This window comes from Carlito syrichta, unplaced genomic scaffold (genome assembly GCF_000164805.1).
Source record: "Carlito syrichta isolate Samal-C Ts95f unplaced genomic scaffold, Tarsius_syrichta-2.0.1 Scaffold314395, whole genome shotgun sequence".
NCBI lineage: Eukaryota > Metazoa > Chordata > Mammalia > Primates > Tarsiidae > Carlito > Carlito syrichta.
This window is the reverse complement of record NW_007258491.1, coordinates 96,715-118,306: the sequence shown is the minus strand read 5'-3', so window position 1 is coordinate 118,306 and position 21,592 is coordinate 96,715. Positions and strand designations below refer to the sequence as shown.

Genomic DNA, 21,592 nt, shown 5'->3' with positions numbered 1-21,592 from the left:
ATCTGACCCATGCAGGTAGAGTTAACAAGTCACGTAGTTAGGAAGGGTAGATATGTGGAGTGTCCAATTATTAATGGTGATTGAGAGGTTTTGACCTGGAAATATAAACCAGTGAGAATATTTGCATATTAGTTTATTCTGGAAGTCAGTAACAAATTTAGGACCTAAAGAAGCAGATTCAGAGGAACTATGAATTAAACTTACTGTTTAGCTTCAGCTATCTCCCTAAGTTAACTCCCTATATAATTGTCATCTGCTGGTCATGGGACTCTGATTTTTCTTCTAAAATATAGACCATTTTTCTTCATCATTCTTGGCAGGAGAGAGCCAGGAGCTGTCTGACATACCTGGTTAGTCAGTTGGCCAACATGGAGCATTCATTTCACCATATTCTTCTGCTGGAGATTAAGAGCATCACTGATACCTTTTCCTCCATCCTGAGTCCTCAGAGCAGAGACATCTTCCGCATGAGCAACAGCTTCACTGCCATTGCCAAGCTCCTTACCCGACAACTGGAAACCCCCAAGGCTGGAAGTGGCAGGTGAGTAGGGAGCTGTTGTCCTCCCATGGAGGCAGGACATAGATAGCTAAGCTCTCCTTTGTAGGTGTGAAACTTCCCAAGGAAAGCCCAACCCATTATCTCAACAGAGAGTAACTCTGAATAAATTGTGGCACTTTGCCAGAACTTTTATTCTCTATCTGTGGAAACCAGAAGGTAGCAACAACAATAAATCTAAAAAGTGCATTAAATATGGTAAAAGAATAAGACTATAGTACAAATAATAATATTTTGTAGCCACTGGTTTATTTAACATATATTTCACAATTTAACATAGCCTACTATGTACCAGGAAGCTACATGTATAGAGAGAGATAAAACATGTTCCTTATGTTCAAGGAGCTTACTATTTAGTAGAAGAGATACATATTTAAGTGGATACTTAGAGAAAGGTGAGAAGGATATGGTAATCAAGATGGTTAGAGGAGTTTGGAGAATAAAGATGTGGAGTATCTACTTCAGCCTGGTAGGGAGAGGGTGGGAAACTGAGATCAGAAATTTCCCAGAAGAGGTAATATTTTGAACCAAGTATTAAAAGATCATAAGATTGCACAGGGCCATGTGCAAAAGCACTAGACAGCATGTGAAAAAGCACTTTCTGGAAACAGAAGCCATTTTGCATGACTAGGGTGTGTGTTATAACGAAAGCAACAATAGGGGGTGCTGGGCTTGGTGGCTTAGCCTGTAATCCCGCGCTTTGGGAGGCCGGGATGAGTGAATTGCCTGAGCCCGCAGGTTTGAGACCCGCCTGGGCAACTTGGCGAGTGGTAGGCAGGAACCAGAGACCGGTGGACTTAAGGAGTTTGACTTTACTCTGTGGGCAATGAGCAGTCACTGTGGGGCTTCATACATGGCAGAATATAACCAGAATCCAGATTTCAGGAAGGTCACCCTGGTCCTAGTGCAGAGAATGCTGCAGCAAGAGGAAGACTGAAGGCAAATCAAATGAGGGAAGGACAGAAAAGTGTCCACAGGTGTTGGCCATGAGGAAATGATTGATATTGTGATGAGGAAGCTGCCAGTGGTGTGGCTGGCAAAAAACAGGACGCCAGGGATTAAAGACAGAGTAGACAGAATGCACAATACTGGCTTTTTCAAGAAGTTTGTCTTTAAAAAAACAAATATGATCACGTAAGTTTGGGGGAGTGTATTTTGTTTTGCTACATTTTGAATACAGAGAAACTTGAAGCCTGACTCAACGGCTCATGCCTATAATCCCAACATTTTGGGATGCAGAGGTGAGAGGGTTGCCTGAGCCCAGGAGTTCGAGATCAGCCTGGGCAACTTGGTGAGACCTTGTCTCTACAATAAATCAAAAAATTAGCCAGGTGTGGTGGCAAGCCTCTATAGTTCCAAATACTTGGAAGGCTGAGGTGGAAGGATCACCTGAGCCCAGCAGGCAAGGTTGTGGTAGCTTTGAGCATGCCACTGCACTCCAGCCTGGACGACAGAGTGAGACTCCAACTCAAAAAAGAAAAGAAAGAACTTTGAAAAGCTTTATGACCTTTAGAAATTACAGAGTCCTTTTAAATATGTAATTTCATTTGATCCTCATGGTCACCCTACAAAGCAAGGAAGGCAGATATCATTAACCCTCTTTTACGGAAGAACAGAGGCTCAGAGACTAAATATTATCCCAATGCTACACAGTGACTAAATTAAAGAGAATGGACTCAACCCTTCAGATCTTAGGCACTGGAAGGTGTTTGGTTCTGGAGAAGTGCAGAGCACATTTGCAATAAGTGTCAAATTCCGTGGGCTTTTGGAATAACAAATGATATAATTATTTCCAGTATGAAACAAGAATTCCACAAACACAAGAAGTCGTCTTTAAAAGTAGTGAGCATTTAGTCACAAGGGTACACTTTATGTTCAGTAAGTCGAAGAGTATGAGACCCTTAGAGACATAAAACACCATCCCTGTCTTCAAGGGGTCACAGAGGATGTGATAAGGCAGAAGTGCACACAGTGGATTGTGGAGCAAAGGAGATGTCCTGATAAGCAGCCAGGGTGTTGAAGAATATTGCACAGAGGTGAGATTTAAGTTCATTTCCTATTCATTGAGTATTTTCCACAGGCACTTCTCTAGGCTCTAGGTGAAGTTGCACAGGATGAATGGAAATTCCCCACGTTAGGACAGATAAGACACTACTTATAGTATAGCACATGCAGAGACACAAGGGCTTAACAATATGTGACCCAGACTAAGGAAAAGTAATTTGTTCGGTAGGGTAGGAGAATAAACTGAAAAGCTGGGTCAGAGACAGATTATCAGAAGCCTTATATGCTGTGCTAGAAGCAAGGGGATTGTTCTGTAAGCAACACGAATGCTTGGAAAGATTTTAATCTAGGGAATGACCACAACTCCTAGCATAGTAATTAGCAGATAATAAGCACTCAAATATTTTCACCAAGTGAATAAGGGAATGAAGAATAGCTAGCATTACGGAGCACTGAGTGAATCTTGCTGGAGCTGCTGGCTGGCAAGAGAGACAGTGACCAGGATGTTGTTGTGGATCTTTAACAGGTCATGAGGGAGGCCTAGACAGAATCGGTGACAGGATGCCTAAGAAGTCAGGGCAGATTGTTATAGTGAGTGAGCCCGAAATTCTGAGGAATTAATCACTTACGGAAGGTGGGCTAAGGAAAAGGGGAGAAAAGGGGACAAAAACCCAGTGACACATAGCTTGAGTGACTGCACATACATGCAAGATTATGCTGATAACTGTTAAAAGAAAAACTTTAGACATATTAAATTTGTTTATTTGACCATGAAAGAAAAAAGTGAGTCATGAAGGTTACCTGATCTCCAACCAGGCAGAGTGGGGACCAAAGGGAGGCCTAAACTTTACCTGTATGATGTTCACTTGTGTAATCCTGAATTGTAATCCACCTGTGTACTCCAGATTTTAAAATAAAAAAAATATATGTTTTAAAAAGTGAGTGATGAATCAGGCAGACCCAGAAGCACAACAGATTCAGAGAGGCTCCAGGATTGGTGCGTGATCAGAGCAAATTTATAGACAGAAAATGGAAGTGAGGTGCAGAAAACGGAAGTAACATACAGAAAATGGAAGTGACGTAGAAAAAACGGAAGTGAGATACGGAAACCTTACCTGGATGGGTTAGCCCTCTGCATTTGCCTTATTAGAACAAGCTGGAACAGTCAGCTACCTGCGAGTGGTTGAAGTATGGCTGATGGATTGACTGATGCTCAGCTGTTGTATACTCCTAAGGTTTTTGGTTTGTCTATCTACTAAATTAGGTTATGGTTCACCCACAAGGACTCAGGTATGGGAGTACAGAGCCTTTCTCAGGCCAGATTTTAGATTGATTTAACATAACCAAGAAAGGAGGTAGCAAGAGGGGAGCCCATCGGGAAGGGTCTCTTGGCCCCATGACCCACAGAGAATATTAACCGACCAATATGGTCATCAAAGTCAATAATAACTATTCACAGAGGTAGAATGATTGCAAATGTCCTTACTTTCAACACAATTTGTTTGACTGAGTATATAAAAACTTATTGAGCTGAGCACAGTGGTTCATGCCTGTGATCCAGCACCTTGAGAGGATGAGGCAGGAGGATCACCTGAGGCCAAGAGTTCAAGACCAGTCTAGGCAGCAAAGCAAGTCCCCATCTCTACAAAGAAAAGAAAAGAAAAGAAAAATTAGCCCAGGTTAATACACACCTGTGGTCCTAGCTACTTGGGAGGCTGAGGCAGAAGGATTGCTTGAGCCCAGAAGTGGGAGACTGTAGTGAGCCATGATTGTGCCATTGCACTCCAGCCTGAGTGAAAGAGTGAAATCTTGTCTCAAAAAAAAAAAAAAGGTTGTCGCCACCTGATTTGATGTATAGATGCCTATGTACCGGGGTTTCTTAATCTTGGTACTGTTATCTTAGTTAGATAATTCTTGATTGTGGAGTTGCGATGGGCATTAAAGAATGTTTACCAGCAATCCTGGCCTCTACTCACCAGATGCTAGCTGCAGCAACCCCCTCTCAGTAGTGACAACCAAAATTATTTCCAGACATTGCTAGTGTTCCCAAGGAGATAAAAATTCCCTCCAGTTGAGAACCACTGCTGTATACATATACCACTCAAAAACAGCATTTTTACAGACCCATGACTTGACTAGCAAGAACCTAAACATGGCAGTATCCAAGAAACCCAAGGTCAGTATCATGAAGGGATTTGTCATCTATATGCAACCACAAAGCTGCTATTGGCCAATTTTCATGATGTGGTTTCAGAAATTTGGTTTAGAATCTCTGTAGCTGGTTTTGGGGGGATATTCGTGAAGTGTGCATCACCAGACAGCTTGTGTCTTTTCCCAGCCATAGCTGACATGCATCAGGAGTGAAAGCTTGAGTTCATGTCCTGGACAGAGCTTATCCCAGTCTCTGTTATCCCTACAAATGCAAGGTTTCAAGAGACCAATTGACATCTCTGAGATTATATGTGTGGAAAAGGTTTATATAAAGGGAAAAAATGTTATACAAGGGTGTTAGATTAGGCATTTCAACAGGGTAATTTATTTATTTTTGTTGTTGTTAGGGTCTTACTCTGTCACTCAGGCTGGCGTGCAATGATGCCATCATGGCTTACCACAGCTTCAACCTCTGGTGCTTAGATGATCCTTCCACCTCAGCCTCCTGAATAGTTGGGACTACAGGCACATGCCACCACACCTGGCTAATTTTTTGTAAAGATTAAGTCTTGCTATGTTGCCCAGGGTGGTCTCGAACTCTTGGGCTCAAGGAATCCTCTCACCTTGGCCTTCCAAAGTGCTGGAATTACAGGTGTGAGTCACTGCATCTGGCCAAATTTGATTTTTAATAAGTAGGCCCAACCCAATGAGCAACAAACAATTTTCCTATAAAAAGATTTATGAGTTATACCGGTAAAAGAGAAAAATAAGGTCTCACAATCAAAATATGTATCTGCGTGAATGAGAAAGCACTTAGGTTCTCCTCCCTTTACTATTTTTTGGGAGGAGACAAAGAAAGAGCAAAATGAAATATGAAGAGATGAAAAGGTCACCACTCACCTCACAACCCACCTCCATGACCACCATCTTAACCTCTCTCAACTGAAAATATTTCTCGCTGGGCTTGGTGGCTTAAACTGTAATCCCGCGCTTTGGGAGGCCAGGATGAGTGAATTGCCTGAGCCCGCGGGTTTGAGACCTGCCTGGGCAACTTGGCAAGATCTCATCTCTACAATAAATCAAAAATTAGCCAGGCGTGGTAGCACACGCCTGTAGTTCCAGCTACTTGGAAGGCAGAGGCGGAAGGATCGCCGGAGCCCAGTAGGTCGAGGCTGCGGTGGCCGGGAGCATGCCACTGCACTCCAGTGGGCGACAGAGTGAGACTCCAATTCAAAAAAAAAAAAGAAAGAAAACGTTTCTCTCAGTTCAACCCCCACTGTCAATCTTCTTCTAATCTAGTGTAATTATTCGGTGGGAACCTCAAAATGCTTGTGTGGGCAGCCAGCCTTTTGTATGAATTGCTCATCCTCTCTGGGATGGTTGCTAAGGCTTCACTTCCAACATCTTTTCCTTGAATAGCTGTCACTGTGACCATTTCACCTCAGTCATTTTAATCTCTGCCCCCAAAGCAGAAAGGTCTATACTTTTGTCTAAAGCATACAGTGAAGTCTGATTTTTGCAATTAAAGGGGAAATGAGTAAGTGAAGAGAGCTTGAAAGAAAATTAAAGATGATAAAATTCAAAACAGATGTCATCTAATTTACAAATCTGACACGTAGCCCAGCAGGCCATATTTTAGACTTCAGGCCAAAACTACAAGATTATCAAAAGAAAAACAATTAGCATCCTAGAGAGAATGAAAAACTGAAGCAGACAGGAGCCTTCCTTGTGCCAAATGACTGAATAAACTGGGTGAGCTGTGTTAGATGTACCAGGTGAGCGCTCTTGTACTTTTCCTGTTCCTCTGTTCCAGAAAAAAAAATGTATCTAAATAATAATCTAACAGAGGCTAAATAAATAACAGGCCAGCCAAGCAACACATTTAGATTTTGACATTAATTCTGGAGAAACAAAAGTGTACAAGAATGATTGTGAATTGAAAAAGAGAAGGTGTCAGGATAGGTGAAGAGATCTATACCTTTTGAAACTGCACAAGTCCTATCTAACCTGTGCAGAGCCAACCACTGAGCATTGATTGGGCTGTTTGCCTGGCAGGACTCGATAGAAGCTGGGGATATGAAGAGGGTGAGTTCCTGGCAACTCTGCACTGGCTGAGTAGAGCAGTTGAGCGATCGTTGACTAGAAGACGCCTTTGCCAAATGAATGTGGCACCAGGGAGGCTGCTCTAATCAGGCACCATCAGAATGGGGACAATTTGTCACAGGTGGTCTTAGTAGGAGGCTGGGCTCAGCCCCCAATTGGAAGTGGAAACTTTGAGGAATGGAAATTGTGGGAAGAAAGTGGGAATGGGGAGGTCAATAGGAGAAATGAGAAAAGATAGGGAGAGAAGATGGTGATGGTAAAAGGCAGAGGGGAAACTCCAAAGAAAACAAGAGAAAGGGCCCTGGCACATAGACCTAGAGTGGGGAAATTGGGGAAGGAAGGTAGCAGTTCCCTCAGGTCCAGCCTTCAAACCCTAGCCAAAGCCAGCAAAGTCATGGGGGAAAAAAAGTTGTCTGTAAGAAAAGTTTAAGACAAAGTATATGATTAAAGCTTCCCCTAACCTTTGACTTGGTTAAATGGGTGGTGTGTTCTTTTGTTGTTTGGGTGGTGATGGTGGTAGGGAAGATGAGATTTTGTGTTTGTTTTTTGTTTTCAAGAATCAGGCTTGAAAATAAAAAGGAATCACGGAAGGTAAATTACAGTCAAAATCAATTATAAATCTGATTTTGGTTTAAGTAGAAAGAAATGACACAATGGGGTAAAGGAAATAAAACAGCACATGGAGGAGAATGAAGGGAAAACAGAATAAGGAGATTATGTTCACAGAAGAAGGACCCTAGAAAATCTGTCTTCCTTGGAGTGGTTCACATTCCATGCAATAAACATCATAGAAACAGATTACAGCAAAGAGCCAGGGATTTGATTCAATGTGTGACCCTAATGTGTAATGGCCTGTACAGCATCATGGCCTGTAAAGACCTTTTTTCTTTCCTTTATTTGCCCTTTTTTTTCTCTCTTTTCTTTTCTTTTCTCTTCCTTCCTTCCTTCCTTCCTTCCTTCTTTCCTTTCTTTTTGATATGGAGTCTTGTTCTATCATTCAGTCTGGAGTGCAGTGGCATAATCAGCTCACTATAGCCTTGAACTCCTGGGCTTAAGCAATTTTTCCACCTCAGCCTCCCTAGTAGCCGGGACAACTGGCTATTTCAGCCCACAACAGAAATTGCAGAGAACAGGGGGCCAGATTCCTCTCTGCAATTTTGCAAAAAATGCTGCATCTGTAAGTCTGATTGAGCTTTTATCAGCTCCTCCCACGTGGCAGATCCTGTGCAAGGGACTTTCGCCTTTGTTATATTGTTTAATCCTTACAACAACAAAGTCTTTTCATATGCATTGGGATTATAGAGGTTTCATATTAAAACGTGATGGAATAAACCTCTCAGATGGGCAAGAACAAAGTAAAATTCTCGGCCCAACCACCACTTGCCTGTGGGTCCATGGTCATTTCTGGAGGGGCAATAACATAAATGCCCAGACATCTGTTCATTGAGTTTCCTTTCACTTCTTCCTTAATCTGGTCCACTAGACCTCAAATTTTGGTGTGGGCAAGAGTCACAGTGTTCACAGAATTTAATGGATAATTCAAAATAATTTTAAAGGAATGTCAAGGGTGACTTTTACTATTTCTCCCAAAAGTGTACCCCAATAACTTCTGCTGTTGCCTTCTAAAATACTCTCTTTGTGCCTCTTTTCCCATTGAAGGCTGCCATTCTCCAAGATTCTGGTTTGGCAACACTTCCCCATAAGGTCCTCCCTACCAACCTTGCATGTGGCCATCTCACTTCCCTTTGAGCTACTGCAGCTCCTGCTGCCCCTTTCCACCTCCAGCACGTGCCGTCCTGTCCTGAAGTGTTAGGTATCTTTCTGTGTCCTATTCCCCAGCAAACTTGGAGAGCCAATATTCAGAGCCTACGCTCTATGGAAGGAAAAGTAGTTCTTAAAAGTGCTTATAAGAACCCTTACTTTTTTAGGCAACACATGTTTATACAAAAATAAATTGATTCTTTGAGAGCAACTGTTGGCTCTGGGAATGTACAAGTCAGTTCAGGACCATAATTTAAAACACATGACATTATGGTCTGTATTGCCTCCTGCTTAGGAAAAGCTGAATGTAATTTTGCCCCACCAAAGCAACTTTTAAGAATAAAACCAGAGTTTTAACAAGAAATGAGTATATCTTTTCCTTCTAAAGAGGTTGACGGTGGTCACTCAAGTAAAGAGAAAATTCTAATAGCCATTTGAGTCAGTAGCTGTGGCTGTTGTTCCTCCTCTGTGGAAGGAAGGAAGGAAAGGCTTCGGGTTTTGGCCCCTCTTCTTACTGAGGAGTTGAAGTCTGACACGTGATACCATTTATGTCCCATCTGTTGTTCATTAACTCCACCAGTTGTGCTTCCTTAATGCAGCGTTTAGGGTTATGTGAAGGTCCTTAAAGTATGTCAGGAATTCGTTTATCAGCAAGAGATGTAGGTAGGAGACATCATTATCAGTACTGGAGACCATGAAGCAAGACCAGGGAGTGGGAGGCCCCAGAAGGGAGAGGGGCTGGCTCTGCCTGAGGACACGGTGGTGGAGGACAGCTCTGCCATGGAGTGTGAGCCATGCAATTTTAGCTTTGCGGGGGAACCAGGCCCCTTGCCCATAACAGCAGTGTTCAAGGACACATAAAAAAGGAAAGGAGCCTTTTGTCAAGTGCCTATGGCCTGGTTTCCCATTTCAAACGAGACAGAGAACACCAATGTTCTGGCCCGGAGGGAGAGGAAGAAGTGCATTTGTGAAAGAAGAGGGGAAAGGGCCAGACCCTTCGCACTCCCTGCGGACAGGGTCATGGCGGCAGGAGGGGTCATGGCGGCACTCAGACACTTCTTCCTGGACCTGATGACCTAGCTATTTGCTATTTTGGTTCCCCACATGCTCCCTGTTCCTTTTTGGTATCTGTCGTCATTGAACGTTAAAGTTTCTATTTGTGTGACATTTTCTGAACTTTCAACACCTTTTTAATTGTGCTAAAACAAGGTGCCAAAGGTCATTTTTCCAGTCAAGGTGATGGGCTGCTCGGTGGTTATGTATCAACTCTGTTCTGGGGTCTGGTTCCCACAGGACTTTTCTCAGAGACATTAACATGCAGTAATTCTTCTTGGTTGCCATGCTGTCACCAGTCCCCTAGTAGGTATTGCTTCTTTCTGGGGTAGATTCAGATGCAACCTGAACCAAGCATCTACTGAGGCAGTGTGGAGAGCAGGGTGTGAGGTGTGAGCTCTGGAGGCAGATTCTTACATCTACTGCTGGGTTCCCTCCATTTCCTCATCTGTCTTATCAATGAAGCTGCTAATGGGCCTGCCTCACTTGATTGTGCAAGAAGTGACTTGTGTACCAGATTTAGAAGAGTAAGTGTCGGCCGGGCTCAGTGGCTCAGTCTGTAATCCCAGCACTTTGGGAGGCCAAGGCGAGTGGATTGCCTGAGCCCGCGGGTTCGAGACCCACCTGGGTAACTTGATGAGACCTCATCTCTACAATAAATCAAAAAATTAGCTGGGCATGGTAACACACACCTGGCTACTTGGAAGGCTGAGGCAGAAGGATTACTGGAGCCCAGCAGGTCGAGGTTGCGGTGGCTGGGATCATGCCACTGCATTCCAGTCTAGGCGACAGAGAGAGACTTCAACTCAAAAAAAAAAAAAAAAAAAAAGAATAGTTAAGTGTCTATACACAGAAAGCGCTCAGTAATGTTCACTACTAGCATTAACATTTTGTTATAGGTGATTTTTACTTATTAGTGTATCTGCTAGGCCAGTACCCTTCTACAAACTGTTTCTTATCAGATTATGACAAAGTTATCACAGAAATTGAAAATAAGAAGTTAAAATTTTTATAGCAATTTAACATCGCTGCAACATTCAACTATATGATCAGTAGACACTGTTATGTTTATTCTTTGTATTTCTATAGTAATTTGTGTTTACTGTTTTTCTCAAAAATATTGGCCAGTAACAGGTTTTAAAAAAACAAAAACCTGTTCTTTAGTACAGGTAGTTTAAAAGCCACTGCATTTGGCCAGACGGGGCGGCTCATGCCTATACTCCCAGCATTTTGGGGGGCAGAAGCAGAAGGATTACTTGAACCCAGGAGTTTGAGACCAGCCAGGGCAACATAGCAAGACCTCATCTCTACAAAAAAAAAAAAAAATAGCCAGGCATGGCAGCACATGCCTGTAGTCCCAGCTGCTCAGAAGGCTGAAGCAGGAGGATTGCCTGAGCACAGGAGGGTGAGACTGCAGTGAGTCATGATTGTAATACTGCACTCCAACCTGGGTGACAGAGTGAGATCTCAACCAAAAAAAACCCCCCAAAAACACACTGCATTAGATGCTGGATGGAGCTGAGCTCAGGCAAGTGTGAAAACTGTCTTCAATATCCAATATTTTACTCCTAAACTTTGCCTTGGGACCTAAAGGAAAAAGACTTAAATTAAAAGCGATGAACACACACCATTTCAGCCAGGTTGTGATACAGCCACTATGGGATGGGTTAGTCAAGGCAGAACGGTTTGTAATACTATTTATATGTATCATAAGGCAAAGGGTGGACTTCTGATTAGCTGGCATTCTGAAGGTTGTTAGCTAGACTTTACTATAGATAGGTGCTGGATTCTAGGTAGACGAGGAATTGAACCACAGGTTGTGTGGAGTTCTAGCCCAGCTTAGTCATTGGTGTGTTCTGATGAATCACATCCCTCCATTTCTAGGTAGCTATGCTTCTATCTATTAAAAACAAGGTGGAGTGTAAAATTTGAGGTGAAGACTATGAGAGAATGTATCAAAAAGGAAACTTTTAATCATTTTTCCTACTTTTCCAGTGTCAAGTGCCAGAGAATGGCAATATCTTAGCTGCTTAATTCTCACAGCCAAACCCTGTTACCTGCTCCTTTTCCTAGGCTGACTTTCTAGATTATATAGGAGCATAATGAATACAGAGTAGGAATGTCATCACAACACTCAAATTAGGAGTGAGCCATGATTGTGTCACTGCACTCCAGCCTGGGCGACAAAGTGAGACCACCAACTCAAAATAAATAAATAAAAATCTCTGTACATCAAGTATGAATTCTGAGCAACTGAAGACAGGAGAGAGAGTTTTCTGCAATTAGAATAAAAGTATAAAAGACCCAATATAAGGTCTCACTCCTAATTCGAGTGTTTCAATGACATTCCTACTCTGCATTCTTTGTGTTTCTATATAATCTACAAAGTGCTTTTGTAGCTTGTGTCACATCCAGATGGCAGTTTGTTAGGAGGAAATAGCCTTCTGTTAAGGCTGCTGCTCACCTGGTCTAGTCTTGGGTATCCCAACTAAAGACTTGGTGTCCACTCAACTGTTATCTATCAGTGGCAAAACCTGAAAAGGCACATTTTTCTCAGAATCATCAAAAGGATTGGAGATGCCAATGCCCACCAACTCCAAATAATGCACTGATCGTCTTAAGTCTCACCTCACTACATAACTAGCAAAAAACACCTAGCAGCCTTGCTTGATTGAGGGAAAACACCTCTGCCCTGGCCCACTTCCAATTCTGTTCTTTCATTTTCTGGGCCAATGTTTCTCAAACTTGAATATGTCACAATATTTTGTTAGGGGATTTTGTTAAAATGCACATTCTGATTTGGTAGGTCTGGGCCAGAGCCTGAGATTCTGCATTTCTAACAAGTTCCAAGTTGATATGGAGGCTGCTGGCCCAGAGATCCCACTGGTAGTAGCAAGGGGGGTCTGCATTTTTTTCGTATCCTTTTTCTGTCTCATTCTCTCCCATTTTGGTTGAATGTCTGAAAAGTGAACAAGTGACTGAGCAATTACACGAGGAGGGCCACTTCCTTGTATTGGGGCTTTTATACTTTTATTCTAATTGCAGAAAACTCTCTTTCCATGTCTGCAATTGCTCAGAAATCCTACTTAAGTACAGAGATTTTTATTTATTTATTTTGAGTTGAGGATCTCATTGTCGCCCAGGCTGGAGTGCAGTGGCACCATCATGGCTCACCACAGCCTTGAATTCCTGGGCTCAGGTGATCCTTCTGTCTCAGTCTCCTGAGTAGCTGGGACTACAGGTGCATGGCACTACTCCTGGCTAATTTTTGTATTTTTGTATTTTTTTGAGTTGGAGTCTCACTCTGTCACCCAGACTGGAGTGCAGTGGCTGCTCCCAGCCACCACAGCCTCAACCTGCTGGGTTCCGGCGATCCTTCCGCCTCAGCCTTCTGAGTAGCTGGAATTACAGGCGCATGCTACCACACTCGGCTAATTTTTTTGATTTATTGTAGAGATGGGGTCTCGCCTGCCCAGGCGGGTCTCAAACCCGCGGGATCAGGCAATCCACTCACCTCAGCCCCCCAATGGCGCGGGATTACAGGCTGAGCCACCGAGCCCGGCTTTTTTGTATTTTTTATAGTGACTAAGTTTCATTATGTTGTCCAGACTGTTTTCAAGCTCCTGGACTCAAGCGATTCTCTTACCTTGGCTTCCCAAAGTGCTGAGATTGTAGGTGTGGGCCACCACACACAGGCCAAGATTTTTAAAATCAGCTATTTCTATATCCCAGTTCTTGCATGCTTACACTCAAGATTAGTGATTTGCCACATCACTAATAAACATGAGATTGGAGTCATGAACCTAGGTCCTTCCCCTGTAAGGCTGTGTTTGGTCCATTTCCCTACAACTGTCTCCTTTTGAAATCTCCTTTTTGATTTTTATTTTTTAAGAGATAGGGTGTCAGACATCTAGGCTGGAGTGCAGTGGCATGATCATAGCTCATTGCAGCCTTGACCTCCTGGGGTCAAGTGATCCTCCCGCCTCAGCCTCCTATAACTGGGACTAGAGGTACACACCACCACACTTAGCTTTGTGTGTGTGTGTGTGTGTTGGAGTCTCACTCTCGCCCAGGCTGGAGTACAGCGGCATGCTCATGGCTACCACAGCCCTGACCTGCTGGACTCAGGTGATCCTACCACCTCAGCCTTCCAAGTATCTGGAACTACAGGCACGCTCTACCACATTCGGCTTATTTTTTGATTTATTGCAGAGACGAGGTCTCAGCAAGTTGCCCAGGCTGGTCTCAAACCCCTGAACTCAGACAGTCCTCTTGCCTTGGCCTCCCAAGGGAATATAGGCTTGAGCCACTGTGCCTGGCCACACCTGGCTATTTTTAAAATGTTCTTTTTTATTTTTAGAGATGGTGTCTTGCTATGTTTCCCTGGCTGGTCTTGAATTCCTGGTTTCAAGTAATCCTTCAGCCTTGGCCTCCAAAACATGTAGGACTACAGACCTGAGTCACCTCACTGGGTCTTGAAATTCCTTTAAAAAACTTGTGTGGCTGGGCTCGGTGGCTTAGCCTGTAATCCCGTGCCTTTGGGAGGCTGAGGTGAGTGGATTGCCTGAGTCCGCGGGTTTGGCAGGTGAGACCTCATGTCTACAATAAATCAAAAAATCAGCCGGGCGTGGTAGCGCACGCCTGTAATTCCGGCTACTCAGAAGGCTGAAGCGGAAGGATCGCCGGAGCCCAGCAGGTCGAGGCTGCGGTGGCCGGAAGCGACCATTGCATTCCAGTCTGGGCAACAGAGTAAGAATCCAGCTCAAAAAAAAAAAAAAAAAATCTTGTGTGAATGAAATAAACTTTGGAGTTATTTCTTTTCAGCAAAGTTCTACTACTGGCCACATTCTGATCCCCAAATAATTAGACACTTGCCCATACCTGTGCCTGTCCACTGAGCAGGTCAGAGGCAGAATAGAGCACGGGGAACCTAGACTTAGAGTTGTCCTTTCCTTTAACATTGCCTTAGCTGTTCCAGCAGCATCATTCATTGCAGTCCTGAAACAGATGCTAGCACTGTGGTGCTGAGGGATCATCTCTGTCTCTTATGATGACTGATGACCCAAGAAATTGCTGAAGAGTAAGGAATATAACATTCTAAGAATTTAGGGCTCCAATGTGGATTTGGTCTATTACATTCTCCTACTTCTTCTCTAACAAGTTTAACTTTGCAGAAGCACCTATTCTGGACTTGGGATCATGAGCCAAGATCATCAAACATTAACTAATATTATTTTTCTTTGATTTAAGGAGCCAGGAAGAGAGGCTGCCAATCTCTCCATCCCAGCCAGCTTTACAGCCTCATCTCCCGGCTTAGTGAGAGCAGTGAGCTGTCCAAGGGCCAATTTGTTTCTAGGGGGAGTCCCCGCTCATGCAAGAGGGAGATAATTAGGTCTCCTCCTGGGCATCCCTAGGGGTACTTTTAAATACTTTGCTTTGGCAACAGAGACCAGAAACCGTTCAGACTGGAAATTATCTGAGCCTCTTGTAACGTGGCGTGTTGAGTTAAGGCCAAGTTAATATTTAGGGGATTATAGAACTCTGGCAACGATTTCTGTAAAATTACTTCTGGGGTTAAAAGTGACAAATGGAAAAGAACAACCCCCTGCATGAGCCCAACCCACTGGCTCCAACCCCCACTACCCCACAAGTAAACACACACAGGACCCCTGGCTCCACCAGCACATTCACATTTGTGATGTGATTTCTTGCTCTGGAAGGAAAGCAGAAGAGTTTGTTAAAAAAATTCTTCTATATTTTTATATTAAATGTAAAAATCAATGCTGGGTGCAGTGGCTCATGCCTGTAATCCCAGCACTTCAGGAGGTCAAGGCAGGAAGACTGCTTAGGCCCAGGAGTTTGAGACCAGCCTGGGCAACATAGTGAGACCTCATCTCTACAAAAATACTAAAAAAAAAAAAAAATTAGCTGGGCATGGTGGCATGTGCCTGTAATCCTAGCTACTCAGGAGGCTGAGGTGGGAGGATCACTTGAGACTAGGAGGCTGAGGCTGTGGTGAGCTGTGATGGTGCCACTGAACTCCAGCTTGGGTGACAGAGTGAGATACTGACTCAAAAAAATTTAATTTAATTTAATTTAATTTAAAAAGGAGAATAAATAAAGGAGCAGGGAATATTTATTATAAATTCAGACCTTTTATCCACCATTTCCTGACCTTCCAATCTATTGGAATCAAAGTTCATCCTACCTTCCCGCCAGCAAAGCTCTGTAGCATGCCCAGGAGGGTTGATGGACAGAGACAGAAAATTCTCTATGATCCCTTTGGTGACTTTTCATGACTACCCCAATTCCCCGAGTTCTGTGCTCTACAATCTCTGAATCATAGAAACAAGAGAAATTGTAGAAGAGGAAGCCTTTGCGGTGAGAATTCTCATCAGCAACACTCATCAGCCTCACATCTAAAGAGCATTTTTTGGCTCAGACATTTTATTGTTGCTTCTTCACTCTTAATTGCTCCCTTGCAAATTCCTGTCTTTGCTCCCACTCTCACTCCATGCTTCTCTCCACATTTTGTATTTGCTGATAGCACTGTGCTCTTCCCTGACGAACCAAGAGAAGTGGGGATCTGGTAGACCTCAGGAGGCTGGGGGAAGGGAGCAGGTTGATCTTGACACCGAGGTGGTCTCCGTTCACTTATTCCCCAATATTCCAGGGAACTATGTGTGCTGAGCACTGTACCAGACATGGGGGAACAGGATGAGCAGTACAAGTTCCTGCCCACCTAATAGTAAGGCTTTATTCCAGAGTAGTGTTGCCACATTTGACCAGTAAAAATACAGGACACCTAGTTGAATTTCAGATAAAGTACAAATAGCTTCTTAGTAGTTTTTAGTATAAGTATAATAATTTTAGTAAAGTATAATACATTCTTAGTATGTTCCACCAGGGCAATACCTACACTTAAAAAATGTTGTTTATATGAAAATCTTTTTTTTTTTTTAAAGAGGCAGTCTCTTGCTCTATTACACAGGCTGGAGTGCAGTGGCAAAATGATGGTGATGATTTTATTATTATTATTATTATTATTATTATTATTATTGAGTCAGAGTCTTGTTCTGCTGCCCAGGCTGGAGTGCAGTGGCACCATCACAGCTCACCACAGCCTTGACCTCCTTGGCTCAGTTACTCCTTCTGCCTCACCCTCCTGAGTAGCTGGGACTTCAGGTATGAACCACCATGCCTGCCTACTTTTTTAAATTTTCTGTAGAGGCAAGGTTTTGCTACATTGCCCAGGCTGGTCTCAAACTCCTAGGTTCAAGCAATTCTCCCACCTTAGCCTCTCAAAGTGCTGGGATTATAGGCGTGAGCCACCGCAACCAGCCTGTTTTTAAATTGTGTCAACAACAGCTTATTAGGCAATAAACCACTGCCTGGTTTCCTAAGAGATGATGTTTCCCATTTTGAACCATCAGCACCTGGGTTGGACTTATAGATGGATTCTGACCGCTCAGGGCCCATGAACTCTCCCTCAAGGCCAGGACTACTCTCTGAGTCAGCCAGAAAAATTTAGTCTCCAACCCTGCCACCTCACCTTCACCAGTGCCCACCTCAGATATTGCACCAGAGTGGGTAGACTGGAACTGAAAAAATAGTCACCAGTCCTTCTGCCCTGATTTTCTTTAAAAAGCAGTGCTGTGGGGGGGAAAATGTAGCCTGGTGTAGTGGGTCATGCCTATAATCCCAGCACTTAGGGAGACTGAGCTGAGAGGATTGCTTGAGCCCAGGAGTTCAAAAGTAGCCTAGGCAACACAGAGAGACCTTGTCTCTACAAAATAATAATAATAATAATAAATAAATATTTGGTCTTTGATCCCAATTCCTGATACATAGTTCCTAAACCCTTGGAATCTCCAAAGTGATGAGAGTATCTTTTGTATGCTAATAAGATGACTGGTGGCTGGGAATGACTAGATAGCTTTAGGATGGGAGATGTTTGCCAGAAAGACAAAGGCATGGTTGACTTTCAGCCCTACCTGCTACCTCATGCTCTAACCCTCCCACCCCCAACCTCTGGAAAGGGGAGAGGCTGAAGATTGAGCTATTTTCCAAAGGTAATGGGTCATGCCTGCATAATGAAATCTCCATAAAAACCCCTAAGAAACAGGGTTCGGAGACCTTCCTGGTTGGTGAGCACATGTAGGTGCTGGGAGGGCTGCGCCCAGGGAGGACACAGAAGCTCTGCACTGCTTCCCCTATACCTTGCTGTCTTCCATTTAGCTGTTTCTGAGTTGCAGCCTTTGTAATAAACCAGTAACTTAAAAGTTAAGGCGTCTTCCTGTGTACTGTGAGTTATTCTAGTGAATTATTAAGCCTTGGGGGCAGGGTGGTTGTAGAACCCTGTGACTTAGTAACCAAATTGGACAGAAGTGTGGATAAGCTAGAGACTCCATACTTCCAACTGGTATATGAATTGGGGACAGTCTGTGGAGTCTGAGGCTAATTCTGGGTAGTGTCAGAATTGAACTGTAGGGTACCAGTTGGTTACCAGAGAACTGAAGAATTAGTTGGTATGTGGGGAAAAAACCCCCACACATTTGGTGTCAGAAGTGTGATGAGTAAAAAATAATTCTTTTTACCCTTGTTTTTATAAGGAAATATAAATGCTAACACCATATGTTATAATTGATAGAGAATGTTAAATAAAAATTAAAGTAGATCTAGGCCAGCTCAATATTAGAAGACAGATAAGGGAAGATAAATGCATACTACTTTTCTATGGCCATTCAGCACGAGATGAGCATCTGAGAGCTATTTCTGTAGCTTATTTGTAGACTCTTGTTCTAGCTAAGTCACTGTTAGCCCTCAGAGGAATTCCAAAATTATACCACACATGGTCCCTGCCTTAAAGAAGGTAATTTTAATGACCCACAGAGTGGTTTATAAACTCTGCTATAAAAGATATTTGGAACTATTATTATTTATAGAAAACCTCCTTCCTCCAACATCTTAAATTCAGAAAGCTATTTCTTGCTTCCAAGGTGAGCTACAGTGACTTCCATAAAATTACAAAACCACAAGTTTACAGTCCATATGAACTATCCTTATTCCACCAATTTTAATACAAATATATCAGCACATGTACATTTTCTAGAGAATGTCTGGTACAAATTTTATGTGAAAGCCATTTTTTTGGAGAGTTTTTAGATAAGAATATGGTAGATGACATAAAAATTGCTTTTTGGCTCATGGCTGTGGTCCCAGTGACTCTGTAAGCTGAGAGGAGGATTGCTTGAGGCCAGGAGTTCGAGACCAGCCTGGACAAAATAGTGAGATTTTTGTCTCCAAAAAAATTAAAAAATAAATTGTTTTTTATTCTTTGAAACCCTCTTTTTTGTATTTCTAACACAAAGTTGAAGCCATTGTTTCTAATCTTCTAGCAGAATAAGCTATAGAAGCAACTTCAAAGACCTATGCCCACAGTAGATACTTGATAATTATTTGTTAAATGAGTAGTGAAAAAAAATTATCAGGCAGTTTTCAGTTCTGCATAAGAGACAGTTAAATAGAGAGTAACACTGTTCTGAAGGGTAAATATGACCAGCATCTAATGATTTCTATTCCTTTAGGATAAAAGTCAGTGCTGAAATTGAATTCCCTAAGAAACTAGAGGAAACTAAGCACACGGCAGCTGACAATGAAGACCATGAAAAACTTCAAGTTAAAATCCAGGTGTTTGAAGACAAAATAAACGCAGAGAACAATACCTCTGGCTCTCTCAGAAGATACAGTTTGAGCCAAGTGTCTAAGGAAGAAAGAAAAAACGTTCGGTTTAACAGGTACAAATTTTGTTGGGTTAGTTTTTTAAAGTATACATTTTACGTTTGCTATTGGTTTTGTTATCATGCTGCTATGGGGTGCTTTTTACTTATCTTTTACCTACAGTCATCTAAAGTTGTCCTTTTTTGAATGAAATATTATCCACAATGTTCTCATTATCCAAAAAAGCTATATTTTTTATTTTAAAGATGTGGGATACAATTCAGGGTTAAGTATACAAATGTTCATTATGCAGTTACCCTTGTTGATGAGGTGTGCCCCTCCCTCCCCTGGCAGTTTCCCTCAACTGCTGTTTCCCACTACTGCTAATCATTTTCTTATAGCATTATGATAATTGTTCAAGGTCCGCTTATGAGTGAGAACATAGATACTCTATTCTTTATTGCTGTGATAGATCACTGAGTATGATAGACTCTAAATTCATCCAAGTTCCTACAAAGTTCATATGTTTGTCCTTTATGGCTGCATAATATTCCACTGTGTATATGTACCACATTTTTAAATCCAGTCCAGCTTCAATGGGCAGCATGGTTGGTTCTATGTTTTTGCTATTGTGAAAAGAAGAAGCTCACTATCTTAAATGGGGAGTACAAATGCAAAACCTTTGGCTTAATTTTGTAAAACACTTTTTAAGAATAGATATGCCAATGTGGAGAATAACTTCTCTTGATTTCTGAAGAAAAAACCAGAAGCAAAAGTAGAAAAAGGATTTTTAAAAAATATTGGGGTACAATTCAGGGTTAGGTATATAAACGTCAATTATGCAGGTACCCTTGTTGATGAGGTATGCCCCTCCCTCCCCTAGCAGTTTTCCTCAACTGCCAATCCCACCCCCCTCCCCTGACAGTTTCCCACTACTGCCAATCCCTAGAAAAAGGATTTTTAAAAAAATATGTAGGTCTACCATTTTGCCATCAGTTTTGCCATGAAATTGATTAAATCTTTGTTTTTGGAGGTGACCTAGATTTTCAAAGGTTTGGTTTATTACAAAATTTTTTGGTGGTCTACATGTTAACAAGCCTTAGTTAAGTTTCACATTCACAGGAAGTAACTTTCTGTCCCAGTTTTATTATTTCTTTTCCTTGTTAGTGAATGGTAACTCAAACTTCTTTAATTTTCCTTTGTTTGTACTCTAGGTCAAAGAGTTTGGCTTTGCACACTATGCTCACGAAAGGGGTGAGTTCAGATGATGGAGAAGATGGGGAGGGTGGAGACATACCAGCCAGCATCTCTCTTTCAGAAATAGACCCACCTGGCCAAGGAAGTGACAAGTTGCCCTTTAAGACAGACACTGACAGATCACAGCTGGGAAATTCTTCAGTTTCACACCCAAATATTATACATATAGAATCAGAGAGTTTGCCAGAAACTGTGAAAGAAAACTTCCAGAAAGAAACTCTAGAGACAACTGCAAGTCCTACAGAATACCAAGATAAGCTCTACTTGCACTTAAAGGAAAATCTCAGTAAAGTGAAACAATATGCCATGGAAATTGGAAAGAAGATTCCAGTTCCTGATCAGTGTACCATTGAAGGTAAGTGCTGTGAACTTTCCAAACCTGAGAAATTTCAGGAGTCATTTTACTGCAAAAAAAAAAAGGTTCAAATTGCATAAATAAATTGCTATATCCTTTCATACCCTTTTCTGGATCTTTGCAAAAAGGATCATTTTTTACATTATTTCAGTTGCTTAAAAAAAAAAAAATAAGGTTGATCATCTTCTTGATTCCCATTTGAACATCCTTAGGTGTACCTAAGTCCACTAACTCTTCTATATATTATTTCTCAAGATATATTATTTCTGGTTCCCTGCCCCAGGGTTTAGAAAAATTCTGGAAAGAGGTCTGTGGTCCTGAAGCAGGTTCTGGGGTAAGAGTTCTGCCAGAGATGTTTTCCACCAACATAATCATGCAAGAATGCCACACACAGCATTGAGCCTCATCTCCAAGAGAGTTTTCTTTTTTTCACCTACTGTGTGCCAGTCATGGTGCTAAAAGTAGTCAAGATGCAACTATAAACCAAATAGTCATGATCCCTGACCTCTTAAAGATGCTCCTCAACTTGCGAAGGGGCTGCATCTTCATAAACCCATCATAAGTTGGAAGTATTGTATGTTGAAATGCATTCAAGACACCTAACCTACGAACCCTTCAATATGCTCGGAACA

At 42.3% G+C, this 21,592-nt stretch overlaps 1 protein-coding gene across 1 annotated transcript; it reads left to right on the top strand.

Annotated features, from left to right (window-relative positions):
- The first annotated feature begins 309 nt into the window (after positions 1 to 309).
- LOC110596821 (ventricular zone-expressed PH domain-containing protein homolog 1-like) lies at positions 310 to 21,040 on the top strand. Its single transcript, XM_021719314.1, has 3 exons — positions 310 to 541; positions 19,216 to 19,425; positions 20,563 to 21,040. Exons 1-3 carry the CDS (start codon positions 369 to 371, stop codon positions 21,038 to 21,040), a joined length of 861 nt encoding a protein of 286 aa, XP_021574989.1. The 5' UTR covers positions 310 to 368.
- Positions 21,041 to 21,592: the final 552 nt, after the last annotated feature.

Excerpts from the sequence above, each read along its gene's own strand:
- LOC110596821 (XM_021719314.1), top strand. The coding sequence starts at position 369 with ATGGAGCATTCATTTCACCATATTCTTCTGCTGGAGATTAAGAGCATC. Across the intron at positions 542-19,215 it reads CCCAAGGCTGGAAGTGGCAG|GATAAAAGTCAGTGCTGAAA; the intron begins GTGAGTAGGGAG and ends CTATTCCTTTAG. Across the intron at positions 19,426-20,562 it reads AAAAACGTTCGGTTTAACAG|GTCAAAGAGTTTGGCTTTGC; the intron begins GTACAAATTTTG and ends TTTGTACTCTAG.